The sequence below is a fragment of the Narcine bancroftii genome, chromosome 1 (genome assembly GCF_036971445.1).
Source record: "Narcine bancroftii isolate sNarBan1 chromosome 1, sNarBan1.hap1, whole genome shotgun sequence".
Lineage (NCBI taxonomy): Eukaryota > Metazoa > Chordata > Chondrichthyes > Torpediniformes > Narcinidae > Narcine > Narcine bancroftii.
Genome location: NC_091469.1, coordinates 230890839 through 230904755, shown reverse-complemented (window position 1 = coordinate 230904755; position 13917 = coordinate 230890839). Strand labels below are relative to the sequence as shown.

The window sequence follows — 13917 nt, the reverse complement described above, 5'->3', positions numbered from 1 at the left end:
TTTGATGCTTAACAGGCAAATGGTTACCACTCAGGAGGGTTCTTGCTGGTTTTCAGAGAGAGATTCCTTTTCCAGGACATCCGCACCTGATTCCTTTCCAATCCGTCTTGCTGATGAAACTTGCCCCCTTCAGGGTTCTCCAGATGATCCTCTTTCTTCCAGGTCACCTTTCAGACAGTCAGTCTTCTCCTTTGAGCAGGCAGCCTTCCCAAAGTTTGCCAGCTTGTCCTTCTGGAACTGATTTCTGTCTCCTCTCTCTCTCTGTTTCATACCCTCCCTCTCTAAGAGCAAAACTGTTCTGCCTCTGCCTGCAAAGATCACATGCTCTCCCAGGCAAGCTGCTGTCATTGCTACTTTGTTGCATTTTCGCAAAAAGCACTCTGCGAAAGTCCTGCAAATATTCTGTTTTAAAATGTTTACGTGCCTCCTGCTCTAACAATTTCTCCCAAACCACCTCTAAATACTCTGTCACACCACATTATAGAAACTAATACCAGTGCACAGATTAGTCCACCATAGCCAATACTTTCTGTTGTGAGCCGTGGGAAGTTTCAAGTTTAAAAATGTCATCCCAGCCGGAGGTTAAATGATTTGTGGCTCCTAACTAGGTTCAGTTCATGCGAGGAATCGTGGGGCAGGATTTGATCCAGTGATCTCATTGATGACCTAACAAAACATAATGGTTCAGATATGGTGTCCAACAATATGTTCAAAACTTTCCCCAAATATTATATAAATGAATGTTCTAGAAATAGATTGCTGTGAATGATTTTTACTATTGAATCCACTGAAACAAATAAATCCAACCAGTCACCTTTTTGGTGAAATTTCTGAGAGCAGTCTCTGGATAATTTCTATACATGGAAGAAAATAGACGGTAAATTTTGATATAATGTTTTATTGTAGAACCACCTGCAGCTACATTTGTGGGCCATGTCATCTTTCGACTGGCATTCTACAAGAGACCTTTGTCCTCCATGGGTCAGCAAGTCCACACTACTGAACGAGCTATAGATCAGATGCCAGTAGAAGCATTGTCCAGGGCTGTTCTGGATTGTCCTGAGGTGTAGGGGTTGTTTACACAACACATCATTGGAGTGGGCTCTCCCACCATTAAGAAGATGAGGGAAGTTTACAGGTTTTATTTTCATTTCCCATCGATCATATTGATAACTTTATTTCAATACTCAAGCAGTTTATTTTTCTAACTGAACGTACTTCAATCTCTGATCGTTAGGGACGTTTAGAGCATTTTTTAAAAAGTCCTTAAACAGTTGGTGCTGTCCGAAGGTCATTAGGATGACACAAGGGCAGGGCTTTTAGGTTCTGCAGCTTGAATGCCTGTGAACTACTCTATAGCAGAGAAGCCTCACTGATGTGACTGCAAGAAGCAGATTTAACTATGGGTCCAGCTGATGGGTCATGCATGCAGAAGGCTGAGGTCTCGTCGCATCAGCAACTGGTGTTAATAAAGGATTTCAACTCTCAGCATAGCTCCGACATTCTAAACCCATTCAAAACAATGTCCATGTTCCAAAGAAGGTCAAATCCAACCACTCATCATATCCGTGCCCATGAACCATGTTGGAGTCGAACAGGAGATGCTGGACTCTGAAGTTAAGCACAATCTCCTGGAGGAAATCTCAGTGGGTCGAGCAGTGTCAGTGGGAGAAAAGGAATGGTCAACTTGTCGAGCCAAAATCTTTTATTGCAATAGATTTTTGGCTTGAAATTGCTAAGGTCTTCCAGCAGATTGTGTTTAACCATATTGAATTGCAGTTTAGTCATGATTCCTTTTAAATATTTTGACTTTATGCCCTCAAATTTTACATTTCTCTGAAGATACAAGCTCTTGACCCCTTGCTGATTTTAATTCTTCACTCATTGCAGCTGTGCCTTCAAGCGTTAAGACCCTGGGCTCTGTAATTTCCGTCCAATATCCTCTGCCTCTCTTCCTCTCCTTCGTGCTTTAAGACACTCCTTAAAATCCATTTCTTCTGCAAGCACTAAGATTGTTAAAGATAGGCCAGTAAAGTAGATATAAAGTGTAGACTTAGATGCTTCCCCACTGCTTCTCTTTCTTGTGCTCTTATAATCTGTATCACTGCATTCAAGAATGATAGATACAAGTTGGGAATTCGGATGAGGGTCAGCCTTCTTTCAAGTTGCAGCAAGAGCATTTAATACCTCAGACTACTACTTGGGGATTGTGACTAATATTACGGCACAGTCAAACCGCCAGTCTGAACAAATCATTTTTCCACCCGTCACAATACACAGTGGAAATTGTCACCCTCTAAAGAGAGTTTAGACTTGCATTATTTTTTTTAGCAGATATCCAATTACTTCTGTCGAATAAAACCACAGCTTGTATATGTGGTGAGGACTTTTGAGTGGGTTTGGGGCCGTTAGCACTCAATGTGTCAAGAAAGTCAAGATGGAGATGAGTATAAATGCTAACTTCAGTGGACTATTGCAGATAGCTGAGGTTTTGCTCTCTTGTACTTTTATAATTGCTCGTGCTGTCTTCATTGTTTGTGCCTGGGAATAATAACAGTGTCCATCTAAATGCACCTGTAATTGATGCCTGACTGGACACATACTAATTTTCGCTGTTGCCAACAATGCCCGAGCATCTTAAGTGGTGCAAGTCTCAAATTTGTTCTAAATAATCGAAGTTCCCACTGGATACTCAACAAGCTGTGTGAAGACTCACAGAATTGCCAAGTTTGGGATAGGTTACCACTATCTATATTAGAATTTAATTTTTAATTTGACATGAACACGGTAACAAGCTCTTCTGGCCCACAAGCCCGTGCTGGCCAAATGCACCCACGCGACCGATTACCATACCAAGCTGGTGCATCTTTGGAGTGGATTGCCCAGAGGAAACCCACAGTCCTTACAGACACTGCTTGTTTCATATCAGAGTCACTGGCTCTGTAATAGCATTGTGCTAACCACTGACAATGCTGCCCTATTCTAATCATGCCATCAAAATGATTTTGAACTCAAAACTGCAAGCTATTAACTTTCACGTTGTTTCTACTTATTTTGCTTGGTGCATGGAGCCCTTGGTGACGAATATGGAATAGAAATTTCATATTGATAAATGCAGGTTTTAACCAAGCTCATGAATTTCGATTGTTTGAATATGCTTTTCACTTTCTGTTCAATGATAATTATAGTTGTGAAATTGGCTAGTCAGTGATAAATTGGAAGAAATGCTTAAGGTCATGTCTAGCACAGATAGCTTCTGAGTGAGAAAGAGAATATAAGATAGCTGTAGAGTTCAGAGCAAAGTTTTCATCAGAAATGATCTTTCAGGGTTACACTGTGTATTGGCAGGTTGAATGCCTTTCCATCCACTGAGCAAATTAACAGGGAGCAGAGCCTAACAAAGACTGATTGATCCATTCTCACATTAGGAGCATTCTTTTAAATACAGCGCTATGGCATCATGTTTAGTTTGGACATTGTTGTGCCAAAACCCTTTATTGTCCTTTTTCAATTCTTGCTTGCTATTTGAAAGTGGTAAGCAATTGAGTTGACTTTAAATCTTGGACTCGATTGATCAAAATGTTTTGTGACACACCTTAACTATTTTTATCTTGCATTTATAACTGGGCTGGGTTTGTTTTCTTCTGTCTTTTCCCAGTTTTACCTGGTGCATAAACAGTCCCATCTCCTTGAATGCTTCTTCACATGCTTTCATAAAAGCTTTGGTTTTCTTTTTATACAATTTTTTTCCATCTATATTTCTTTTCTCATTTCTGACAGCCCCCACCCCCCTTTCATTGCATATCCTGGATGCACTTATCCAATTTTTTTTTCTTGCTTTTCAATAAGACTTTTGGAAGTTTTTCCCTACTTACAGATTAATGACCAGTTTAAAAATAACAGAAAATCCTTCAGGTTTTACAGCAATGGTATTTTTAGATTTGCAAAATTTACTCGAAAATTTCTTAGTAGATGTTTACTTTGTTATGTTGTTCTGAAGGTGTAGCTTTTAAAATTTTTAAAGCTGAATCAATTAATTAAGCAACGGCTTAGCCGATTTTTAATTTCTCGCACCAAGTTCAAAATGCTGGAAACAAACAGTAGTTTACACAGATGCATGATAGGAGAGAAGCCAGTTTAACATTTCAGGCTAATGATCGCGAGTGTTTCACCATTTTGTACAGTATTTTTTATTTCAGATTTCAGATTGTTCTTGCTTTAGTTGTCTGTGGGGTAGAACGTCTGACCTGACTTTCATCGCCTGCTTATGAGTGCCTGAAGCCACTTTGCACACTTATCAGGAAACCTTAACAATCCTTTTGAACTCCCGAGTCTGGTAGCATATTGAACTCTCTACATACCACTGGTCAAAGCATAGTGACTGTCCCTTGTGCAAGCTGACGGCACTATACCCCTGTTTCTACAGATTATTGACATTCAGTTCTATTTTTCAGCCGTGAGTGTTTAAGATGTGATGTGGTTTTGTCTTCACCGTCTTCCCCAGAAAAGGATATAACTGAACAGCTTTGCTACACTTTCTGTGTTTTGGCTTCCAGAAGGAAACAAACACAAAAAAATAATAGCTAACAATTAGGGACAGTTCTGACTTCACTTAATTGTTTGTTCTGGTTGCCTGGCATTTTAAGCAAACAATTGTATGAGCGCACAATTTTTTGAAGTTCACTGCACATCCCACCTTCTCCTCACTATGCAGATTTCCAAAGAATGGCTCAGGCCTCACTCAGCAATGAACCTCCTGCCAGTCAAATGTCTTGTTGCACTAAAAATGTTGGCAGAGCTGCCTCGCTGAATAGCGGGGGCACCCGACAACGCCAAGGCAGGACGATTATTATCACCCTGCAGTATGGCAAAGCAGGAGAGCAGGGCCTTCCTGACTTGTGGGCAGTTAAAAGATGGCTGGCCTGGTATTTGTCAAGCCACTCGACTAATTGGGCCAGCTTCCAGGCTGGAATGTGTATTACCAGTCGGTGGGGTGAGGAGTTGGGGAGAGAATATCAGGTCCTGTCTAACCTGTGCCAGTGGAAGTTCTCTTGATTGGGTTTCCTGTGGACAATTGCACAGTCCCTTAGGTATAAGCAACATCTTTCCTAACACAGAGCCCAGAAGAAAATGGCCAGTTCCTGTCAGTAAACACTCGCCTCCCAAGTACTCTTCCTTAGCACAAAGTAGTGGTGCACTCATTAGTTGTCCAGGTCACAGCTCATTGGTGTTTAATTTGGTGGGAGGTTTGGCTCAAGCCGTTAAGTGTTTATCTGAGGGGTGGGGGGGGGGTAAATCAAAGCTTAACAACCACAGAGCCTTTTGTTTTAACTTGTATGGTCAAGATAATCAAATATGTGGTTTAGATCTCAAAGCATGACGTTATCTTTTCTAAAGCCTCAAATGCCACAACTTGAAACATCTGACAGTGATATGATAAACATTGCTAAGTAATCTCAGTCAATTCACTGCTTCTTTGAATGAGCTGTTACATTTCACTTTTTAAATCATGAAGCCTTTCTAAAACCAAAGTACTTTCCTCTTCTACTGACCTACGATATGTTTTAACCCATGAGTAAGTTAAAGTGAGGAAAGAGTTACTTTGTGTACTTCGACTCTAAAATCCTAAAATGGTTTCTATTCACACTTCACAGCTTCGGCTATCCCAGATAATGGCAAGAAGAATTGTTTAAAATTGAAAGTCCTCGTGCGACAATCAAGTAAGTTTCTTTGGCAGGTTTGCAAGGGTGGTTTAATTGCATGCTTTACTGTAAACACTGATAAGACTTTAACTTCTTTTGGTGTATCTCTTGTGTGGTATTCGCTCTGTACATTAGCATTTTCTGTGTACCTTCCATCAAATTTTTTCTTGCATTTCTCCATTGAGCTTTTATGGCACTTGCTAACTTGTTTCTGAACGTTTTCCGTGGTTCAGCAGTGCACAACTTGGAACAATTAAAAAAAAAAGCAGGGGAAATTTTTTTTTAAATGTCATTCTAACATATTTGGCTATTATTTCTATTTTTGTTATAGACAGCTGTTCGAAAACTGTAGGTGTACATGAAAGTGTTTTCGGTGCTAACGACAGAGTAGACAGTTCATTAGAACCAGCAGGTTAGTATGCATAGAGAATCTTTTAACCAGTTTGTCTATTCCCCACCCCTTCTATTAATTGTTCCTCCTTCACAGTTTGCATGCCCTGCATGGGTTCAATGTTGAAAGCTTGTTCCCCTTCCCTTTATTCTGTGCAGTGCTGGATATTCTCCGTGATATAAATATATTGTGGTGGGATATCCAGAAAGTAGAATGTTACTGCTGTCTTTAAACCGTTACATTGCATTTGCTTCACACTGAAGACGCCAATACGGTACAAAAATTTGTTTTCATAAGGAAGTTGATCTGCTTAGCATTCCAATTAAACAAGCGAATGATCCACGAATACAAACTAATCTTTTTTTTAAAATTGACATGTGGGAGGGAGAGGGTTTATTCCGAAATTGAATGGGGTTCCAGTTTTCATACACTTTACAAAATGTGTCCGTGACAGCTGAAAATATTGTCACATTTTGGGATCTGGTCCTCTCATTTTGGAAGAATCCATGCCTTAAACAGAAATATATCTGTCTGGAGCATATTGATGTGCCCTTGTATTTTTAATGTTGCGCTTTTCATTAAAGTCTGCCACCAGCATTCACATCTCTGAGTATATTTGGTTATGTTTGCTGTCTGGTGCTGTCAATGTTTTAGTAAGTCTAACTTGAAGAAACTATGTCAGTTTTGTTACTTTGGGGGACTGCACGTGGCACAGTGGATTAGAATCACCTTTCACTTTTGGAATCGGGTATTGGATTCAACCAAAAAGAAAGAGAAAGGAGTTGTTCACACTGGAATGTTCCAAAGTGCCGTGCTACCAATAAATAATTTTTTGACACATTGTCACAATTTTAGCATCGTTTATAAAATTTACAGCACATAAGAAGGCCTTTTGGCCTATGGTGACTATATCAGTAATGAAGAAGGTAGGACTGACATTTAGAACACTGCTGGATGACGACAATACCAAGGAAACAAATAACTAGATTATCCTTTTTTTTGAGTGAGACCTGGATGCCAAAAGGCATCACGTAATTTTGTTTGAATCATACCTGAGTATTATTTACTCAAGATCAGGTGTCCATTCAACATCAGATAGATGAATAATATTGCCTTTGATTGTGTAACAGTTACTCAATCCTGCACAGCAGAGTTCACCTAGACGTTCTGTTCATTCTCTATAATGAGCCCTGAAGTCACATTCTTATGATGTAGGGCTAAGCTCATTCAGGGTCTCTCTCTTTTATAATTTAGTGATATTTCGTCCTGAGTAAAATGATTGTTTTTCAGATTGATTTGAATATCTGGTAGGAATACCAAGCAAGCACAAAATCAGCAATAGGTAGCAATTCTTACTTGATTCCACAATGTTGCATTTCTTGGTGGAATTTTCCCGAGCCTGTTAGTCTGTTGAGAGACTTCATTGAGATTGTTGAGCCGCAGCATAATTTGATTCCTTCCAAATTCATTTATTATTCTCTGTTTCTTAAATCTCCTGTGCACTTTAGTATTGTTTATTCTATTGATTAGCAAGTTTGTGGATGTCTGGGACTGTTGACAGCGAAGAAGATTCCCAACATTTGCAACAGGATTTTGATCAGTTCGGAGGGTGGGCAGAGGAATAGATGATAGAAATTGGTTCAGAGGAATGTGAGGTGTGGAGTTTGGAGGTCTAATATGAGTAGGACCGACACAGTGAACCTTTAAGAGAAAAATAGACAGTTACATGGACAGGGCAGGTTTAGAGGGATATGGGCCAAATGTGGATGGCTCGTTTTGGTTGGCGTGGATAGATTGGGCTGAAAGACCTGTTTCAATGCTCTATGACTCAATGACAATATTTCTATTGGTACCAAAATATTGTTCAGAGAACCTACACAGCAAGTGCCAGTAGAGGATATGTATTCAAATCCAACCTGTTCTCGGCCAGTTCACCAAGGCACAAATTTTGGCCTGTTGTGATCTGGAACAGTAAGCCCAGCCTATCATTTTACACTCCTCCCAGGTTATTCCTTAATAGCAATGCTCAAACCAATTATTAATATTCAGATGTCATCACTAATCAGCTAAATCAAATTATACCTGGAACATTTTTGATCATTTCAAGGAAAAAAAAGTTACATTTTAAAATTTAATATATTTAATTTAGAGATATGGCACCCTTCTGGCACTCAAATCCATGCCACTCAAATAAACCCATGTGAACAATCGTCCCACTAACCCATATATGTTTGGGACATTGGAGGAACCCAGAGCACCCAGAGGAAACCCACGTGGTCACGGGAAAATGCACAAACTCCCTACAGACAGCGCTGGATTGCAATAACATTGTGCTAACTACTAGGCTGACCAGGCATGGTTTAATTATCTTTTTTTTGCAACAATTATTTATCTTTCAATAATTTTAACCATAGGTTAAATTGAAGATGCATGATCGAAAGGATTAGTCGTCAGTGGTTTCGTCATCACTTTATGAATGTCTCTTTCCACTCTTCTGCACTCCGCTCCCCCCCCCCTCACCACACCCCCACCCACCCCCTTTGTGACCTACTGTTCCCACAAAGATGGGAACCTAAAACCTGCAGACACTCATCAAATCTGTTCCAAGTAAAACAGTATTTCTCATCACCTGGAAAAATCTATACCCAACACCAAATTTCCCCACAGTTCCCAAAGAGGTGAAGGAAATCCACTTTTATTGAAATAAAAGGTTGTAGTGTTAAATGGTCTCAGAGCTAAAAGAGGAATGTTGTATTTTGTCAGTGGAAGACTTAGAGATTTTAACTATCTTCAGTCCCACTTAGGCAATGTTGAGGAGTGCTTTCAAGCTCTGTAATGTCAGACAATCCTTATCTGAATCAATACTGTTTGATCTTGTTATTACTACACAGTTACTTGCACTTATAATCATGATGTCTGAACAGTTGCTGTAATGAAAGGTGGAAATCGGCCAGGATGTCAAGGAATATGGGGAGACAAATTTAAAAGCATGGCGTGTTTAGTACAATGTCAGTAACGGAGAGTAAAGGGATGAAGCAGAATGGTCTTGAAAGTTAAAGAAAGTAAGGAGAGTGTAAGTGAGATGGTTTGACAGTAGTTTGGAGAACAAAGAGTAACACATTTGGAAGCAGATAATAAATACTGGGGAATGAAGATATTGAAGGGCTTAAGGACAGTTTTAAAGATGATCTGCTGGTTCGAAGAGCCAGTGTACTGTGGTAAAGATAGGGTTTGGAAATACTGGATATTTAGCGAAAGGCAATTTATCGTCTTAGGGTAGGTCATGTTTTTGAAGGTTTCGGTCAAAAAAACGATCATTTCCAACATGTGTATGCTGAAAGGATTAGATTAGAAATATGATCTATGTAGGTCATACATATGTACAATATTTTTAAAGAAACAACTGGATTCACAAATTCAGAGATTTTTCATGAAACTCTTGACCTGCCAGTCCAAACCTTGGTAAGATGGATTAAATACTATTAGTAACACTCTGAGGGCAATTGTGAAAAAAATATTCACTAAATGTCGAAATATTATCAAAATGATTCAATAGAAAAGGTTAAATATTTTGGTAAGATTTAGAAACTGTTAGCCAGAGATCTTTTAGATCTCTTTTAGAACTGGCCTTGCGTAAGGCGAGATGTTACATTAATGGTGTCTTTCCAAGACTCATTTGTTGATGTTCAAGTGTAAAAATGGCACTTCAAAAGATTGTTCAGACAAAGATTTAATTTGCCAAGGAAGGAAAAATTCATGAAGTGGATATTTGTGTCCGAGGTAATATGGGAACAATACCTCCTCCTGGAGCCATTAGTTTTTTCCAAGCCTGAGACAAAACAGATTGCAGACCCAAGGCTGAATCTGAGGCTTCTAACTCCAGAAATAGCAATGAAAACAGATTTTAGAAGAATTCACAGCCAGTGATGCAGGTTTTGTCTTCTGTGCAACAAATGGAGATTTTATTTTGTTAATTCCTCCTATACAAACCAAGTTTGGATGAAGACCATTCAGCTGGTGCTATCTTCTATCTGGATACAAAAGGAAGGTTGTTGCGATTGTATTAGGGAGGCAACTCAGAGATACTCTGTTGGTTTTCTCGTGCAATTTGAATATCAATTTTTGAAAACAAAATCATAAACCTTGGATTCAACTGGTTTCAATTGCTTCAATTTGCTGGAATGAATTTAATCTAAAATCTTCCATAATATGTTTGTGGTTCCATTTCGCTGATAACATGTACAATGGCCAATTTAAAAAAAAAATAACACTGAGAGAGCCAACAATGGATGCAGTGCATTAAATTATTTATTTTTTAATTTGTTAAACAAAATACAGAAATTAGTTGGCTCCTTGGCATTAAGTACCTACCTTGCTTGTGGGCTGAAATGCTGTTCAATTTCACGTAATTAAAGCTCCTTATTGCTTCCTCCCAGCCACTTCTACAGATTTGCATTGGTTTTCCTTTAAACTCCATGAAAGATTTCCAAGTTTAAAAGAAATAAGACAAGAAATGGGAAATGAAAGTTGTGAGGATGTGGACTGCCAGTGTAACAATGAAATGGGTGTTGGCCAATGAGTTTTAGCTGACCTGTAATTATGACTGAGGTACTGAGGGGCATACTTTGACTTGGTTTTTTGCTGTAACAGGATTGCTTTCTCTCTTTGTTCCGTCTGAACAGATGAAACCATCCATGAAGCGGAGCCGTCGCGAGGTGAGAACGACGCTCAAGCGCCCAGGATATCCCTGCTACTTCTGGCGACCGTACTACTCCTTTTCTTGATGCTTTCAACATTGTAGTTCTCAAAATGCAAGGATCCTCTGACAAAGCATGGCTGGATCAGGAAACATCACAAATTCTGTAACTGCACTGTTGAAGACGGGGACATTCAGTTTAATCCAGGCATAAGATTTATTTTGTGTCCAGAGACCAGAGAGTGATTTAAGAGGGAAGATGTATCCAAACTGATAAACCCTTGCAAAAATGCCAAATTATATTTTGAGACTAATGATTCTTATTTTCCTGTGCAATTCTTCTTTCAAAGTACCCTTGGGTGGTTTGGCTCTTGTCATCCAAGTGCAGATGAGAAACAATAGTGGCAGATGCAGTGACTGAAGAATAAGAATATTGAGCGGAAGCCCAAGAGGGTTTTAGTCGTCCATGCAATATTTATACCTTATCACTCAAAACCGTAAGATGATCACGCAAGGCATCGTGTCAGAACTTTAGGGGAGATATTACAAATAGATATAACCCTGTCCCTCTTGGGACTTATAATTGATCAAGTGTCTGAAGAGAGAGTTCCTGTGCTTGTGCAGTAGCTAATATTGTATGTAATATTTTGTATTTCCACGCATTTCCTGTTTCATAGGCTCTTAGCAGGGCTTTGCATTTTTATAGGAGATGTGTGTACTTAAAATAGCCTTTGATAAAATTGGGAATCGCCACGAGCACTGAAGAGTGGTACAGTTTGCAGTAGGCTACTACCATTCTGCTGAACCATGTGGAAAAACAAATATAAAGGTAGATTAGAATTGCTGGTTTCATTTGTAAAAAGGATAGTTTTCATGTGAGTAAAGAATAGATATTGTGAATAACATAACAGTTTGCAATTTTTTAAAAACACCATATTCTACAAATGAAAGACGAATGAACCGAGAATGTCAAATACTGCATCATTTTTATTTCCTGTAAAACTGGATTGCAATCCAACTCTGTCATAGTGATGTAACAATTGCATTTTTTTTTCCCTCATGGCTGTAAGATACAGTTTATTGTTAGACCAATTAATTTCTGGCTGTTTTGGCAGGTTATTGCCAACATATTTTGATAATGAATAGGTTCAAAATGAAACGATTGCTATTACATACTTGGGAGATTCTAACATAAACTGGACACCCCTGAAGCTATGGAGGATATTTGAGACCAACGACTTTTTGTTTGTTTGTTTTTTAGTTGCCTGTTTTTAAAGCAGGGAAATAAGGATCAGTCTGTTCAGTGGATACTGTGTATCCTGTAATAGTCTATAACATTAGTGTTAGCTTAGTACATTGATTTGTACCTTTTATTGGAGGGCAAAAGAAAAAAAACATTGTTTAAATTCTGTATTAATTAGCAACCTATGTTGTAAATAGTGTTTGATAAAGTATTAATTCCAATTCGTACATCTTTTATAATTGAATACAATAGACTTTCTGGATTTGGTTGAGCATTTTAAACAAACAGTGTTGGAATGGAAGAGGTGCTTCAACTGCACTTAAAGTGTCTTACATGAATTTTGCAAATGCCTCCTGACAGCCGGAAGCACAGATCCGGGTGCAGCCGGATCTCGATGGATAGAGGGGAGCAATAACTGTGACTTGACATTCAGCGTATTGGTCCTAAATGTTTATGAGGGGATGTGGAACTCTGGTCACAAAGCCCTGTATGAAGAGGCCATGTTGGGTTCTGAATGATGTTACTGATTTTCTTTTCCTGCCCTAGAAATGAGCATTTTTTTTTTACGGAAAGAGCTTGCCAGCACCATTGTGGCATGTGCATGGATGGAGTCAGAAAAAGAAAGTTTGTCCAATATGGTTTTGTGAATTTTGCCTCATGTTTTCTCCCTCTTTGTGTGCAAGCGGGACAGAAGTAAGGGTGCACTTTACCTGTCAACAACTTGTCACACTTGACTGACCCACCTGGCAATGTGGAATGGAAAAGGTCTATAAATTTAAAGGCATAGAAATTAATCCACTCCCCCTTTTATTCACTCCACGTAGATCAGCTGTTCCCTGCTTTCATCCAAGCCTTCATTGAGCGGTGAATGGGTAAATCTGTTCTATTTGGCAACTCCGAGTTTTTCCCATGCATTAGCCCCCAAACTGTTCTGATGCGAGACGAATCTTCTTACAATAGCGTGGCTGCCATTGTCTGTACAGTTTAATAAACGCTGGCATGCTGAAGGTTACTCATGGAGTCTGCTAAATCTGTTTTAGATGCTTTCTCTTGACGCTCCGTCAGAGCCCCTCATTGTTGGTGCATCTGGATATTAGAGTCCGGCCATTGTTGTCCTGTGCCTGTACTGCCCTGCTCAAGAATCGCTTGAAATGCAGATTCTTTGCACTTATTGAAGTGCCGTTTTTTTCTTTGACATGCTTATAAGGAAAAAGGAAACAAACCTATGGTCTTCTGCCATATGGATAATCTATACATCTGTTTTGTATATACACGTGTCTGAGCAACTATACATCAATAAAACTAAAGATGTTCATCAATGTTCAATGTCTTTGGCCATTAAAAGTTGGGAGATGTTTTGTAGGGCAAAAGACCGACTCATTCTTCAACGTTAAAAGTTCAGAAAATAGGGGGTTTCGTTGCGAAAATCTCTTCCGGGGTAATCTTGTACAAACTCAATCCCATGGCAGGCATTCAAAAGTGAACTCTCCACAGGAAAACTTCGAGCGGGTCATCACCACTCTCCGTGGAAGGATGGATACAGCCCGCTGCACAACTCAACCGAGCAGTCCTGACATTTCAAAATGAACAAGGCGCGGGCCAGTCCATGACGGTCTCCAGTGAAGGTGGTCAGTTCTACCACAGCACATTAAAGAGAAAAAACGTGGGAAAGAAACGGAATGGTTTTGCTGCCCTTCCATTCCTGCAGTTTGGTCCCACGAGATCAGAAATCGCCTCTCTGCCACGACTTGGTGCTGGACCTTGTTTGGACTTCAATGACCAAGTGTTAGCAGCGCAAAATCCAAATTTAGACACGAAAGCCAAGCCTTGCGAAGATGGGGGGAGGGCAAAGGAGACAAGGTGATATCCGACGCAGCGATGATGG

The 13917-nt window shown here is 39.5% G+C and overlaps 1 protein-coding gene across 1 annotated transcript in view; it reads left to right on the top strand.

The window, feature by feature from the left end:
• LOC138740101 (ephrin-A5-like) overlaps positions 1-13351 on the top strand; it is a 218761-nt gene extending 205410 nt beyond the window's left edge. The window contains exons 3-5 of the mRNA XM_069892518.1: positions 5655-5720; positions 6034-6114; positions 10776-13351. Of these exons, the coding sequence (XP_069748619.1) occupies positions 5655-5720; positions 6034-6114; positions 10776-10894 (266 nt within the window). The 3' untranslated portion in view covers positions 10895-13351. The remainder of the gene's footprint in view (positions 1-5654; positions 5721-6033; positions 6115-10775) is intronic.
• The last annotated feature ends 566 nt before the right edge of the window (positions 13352-13917 follow it).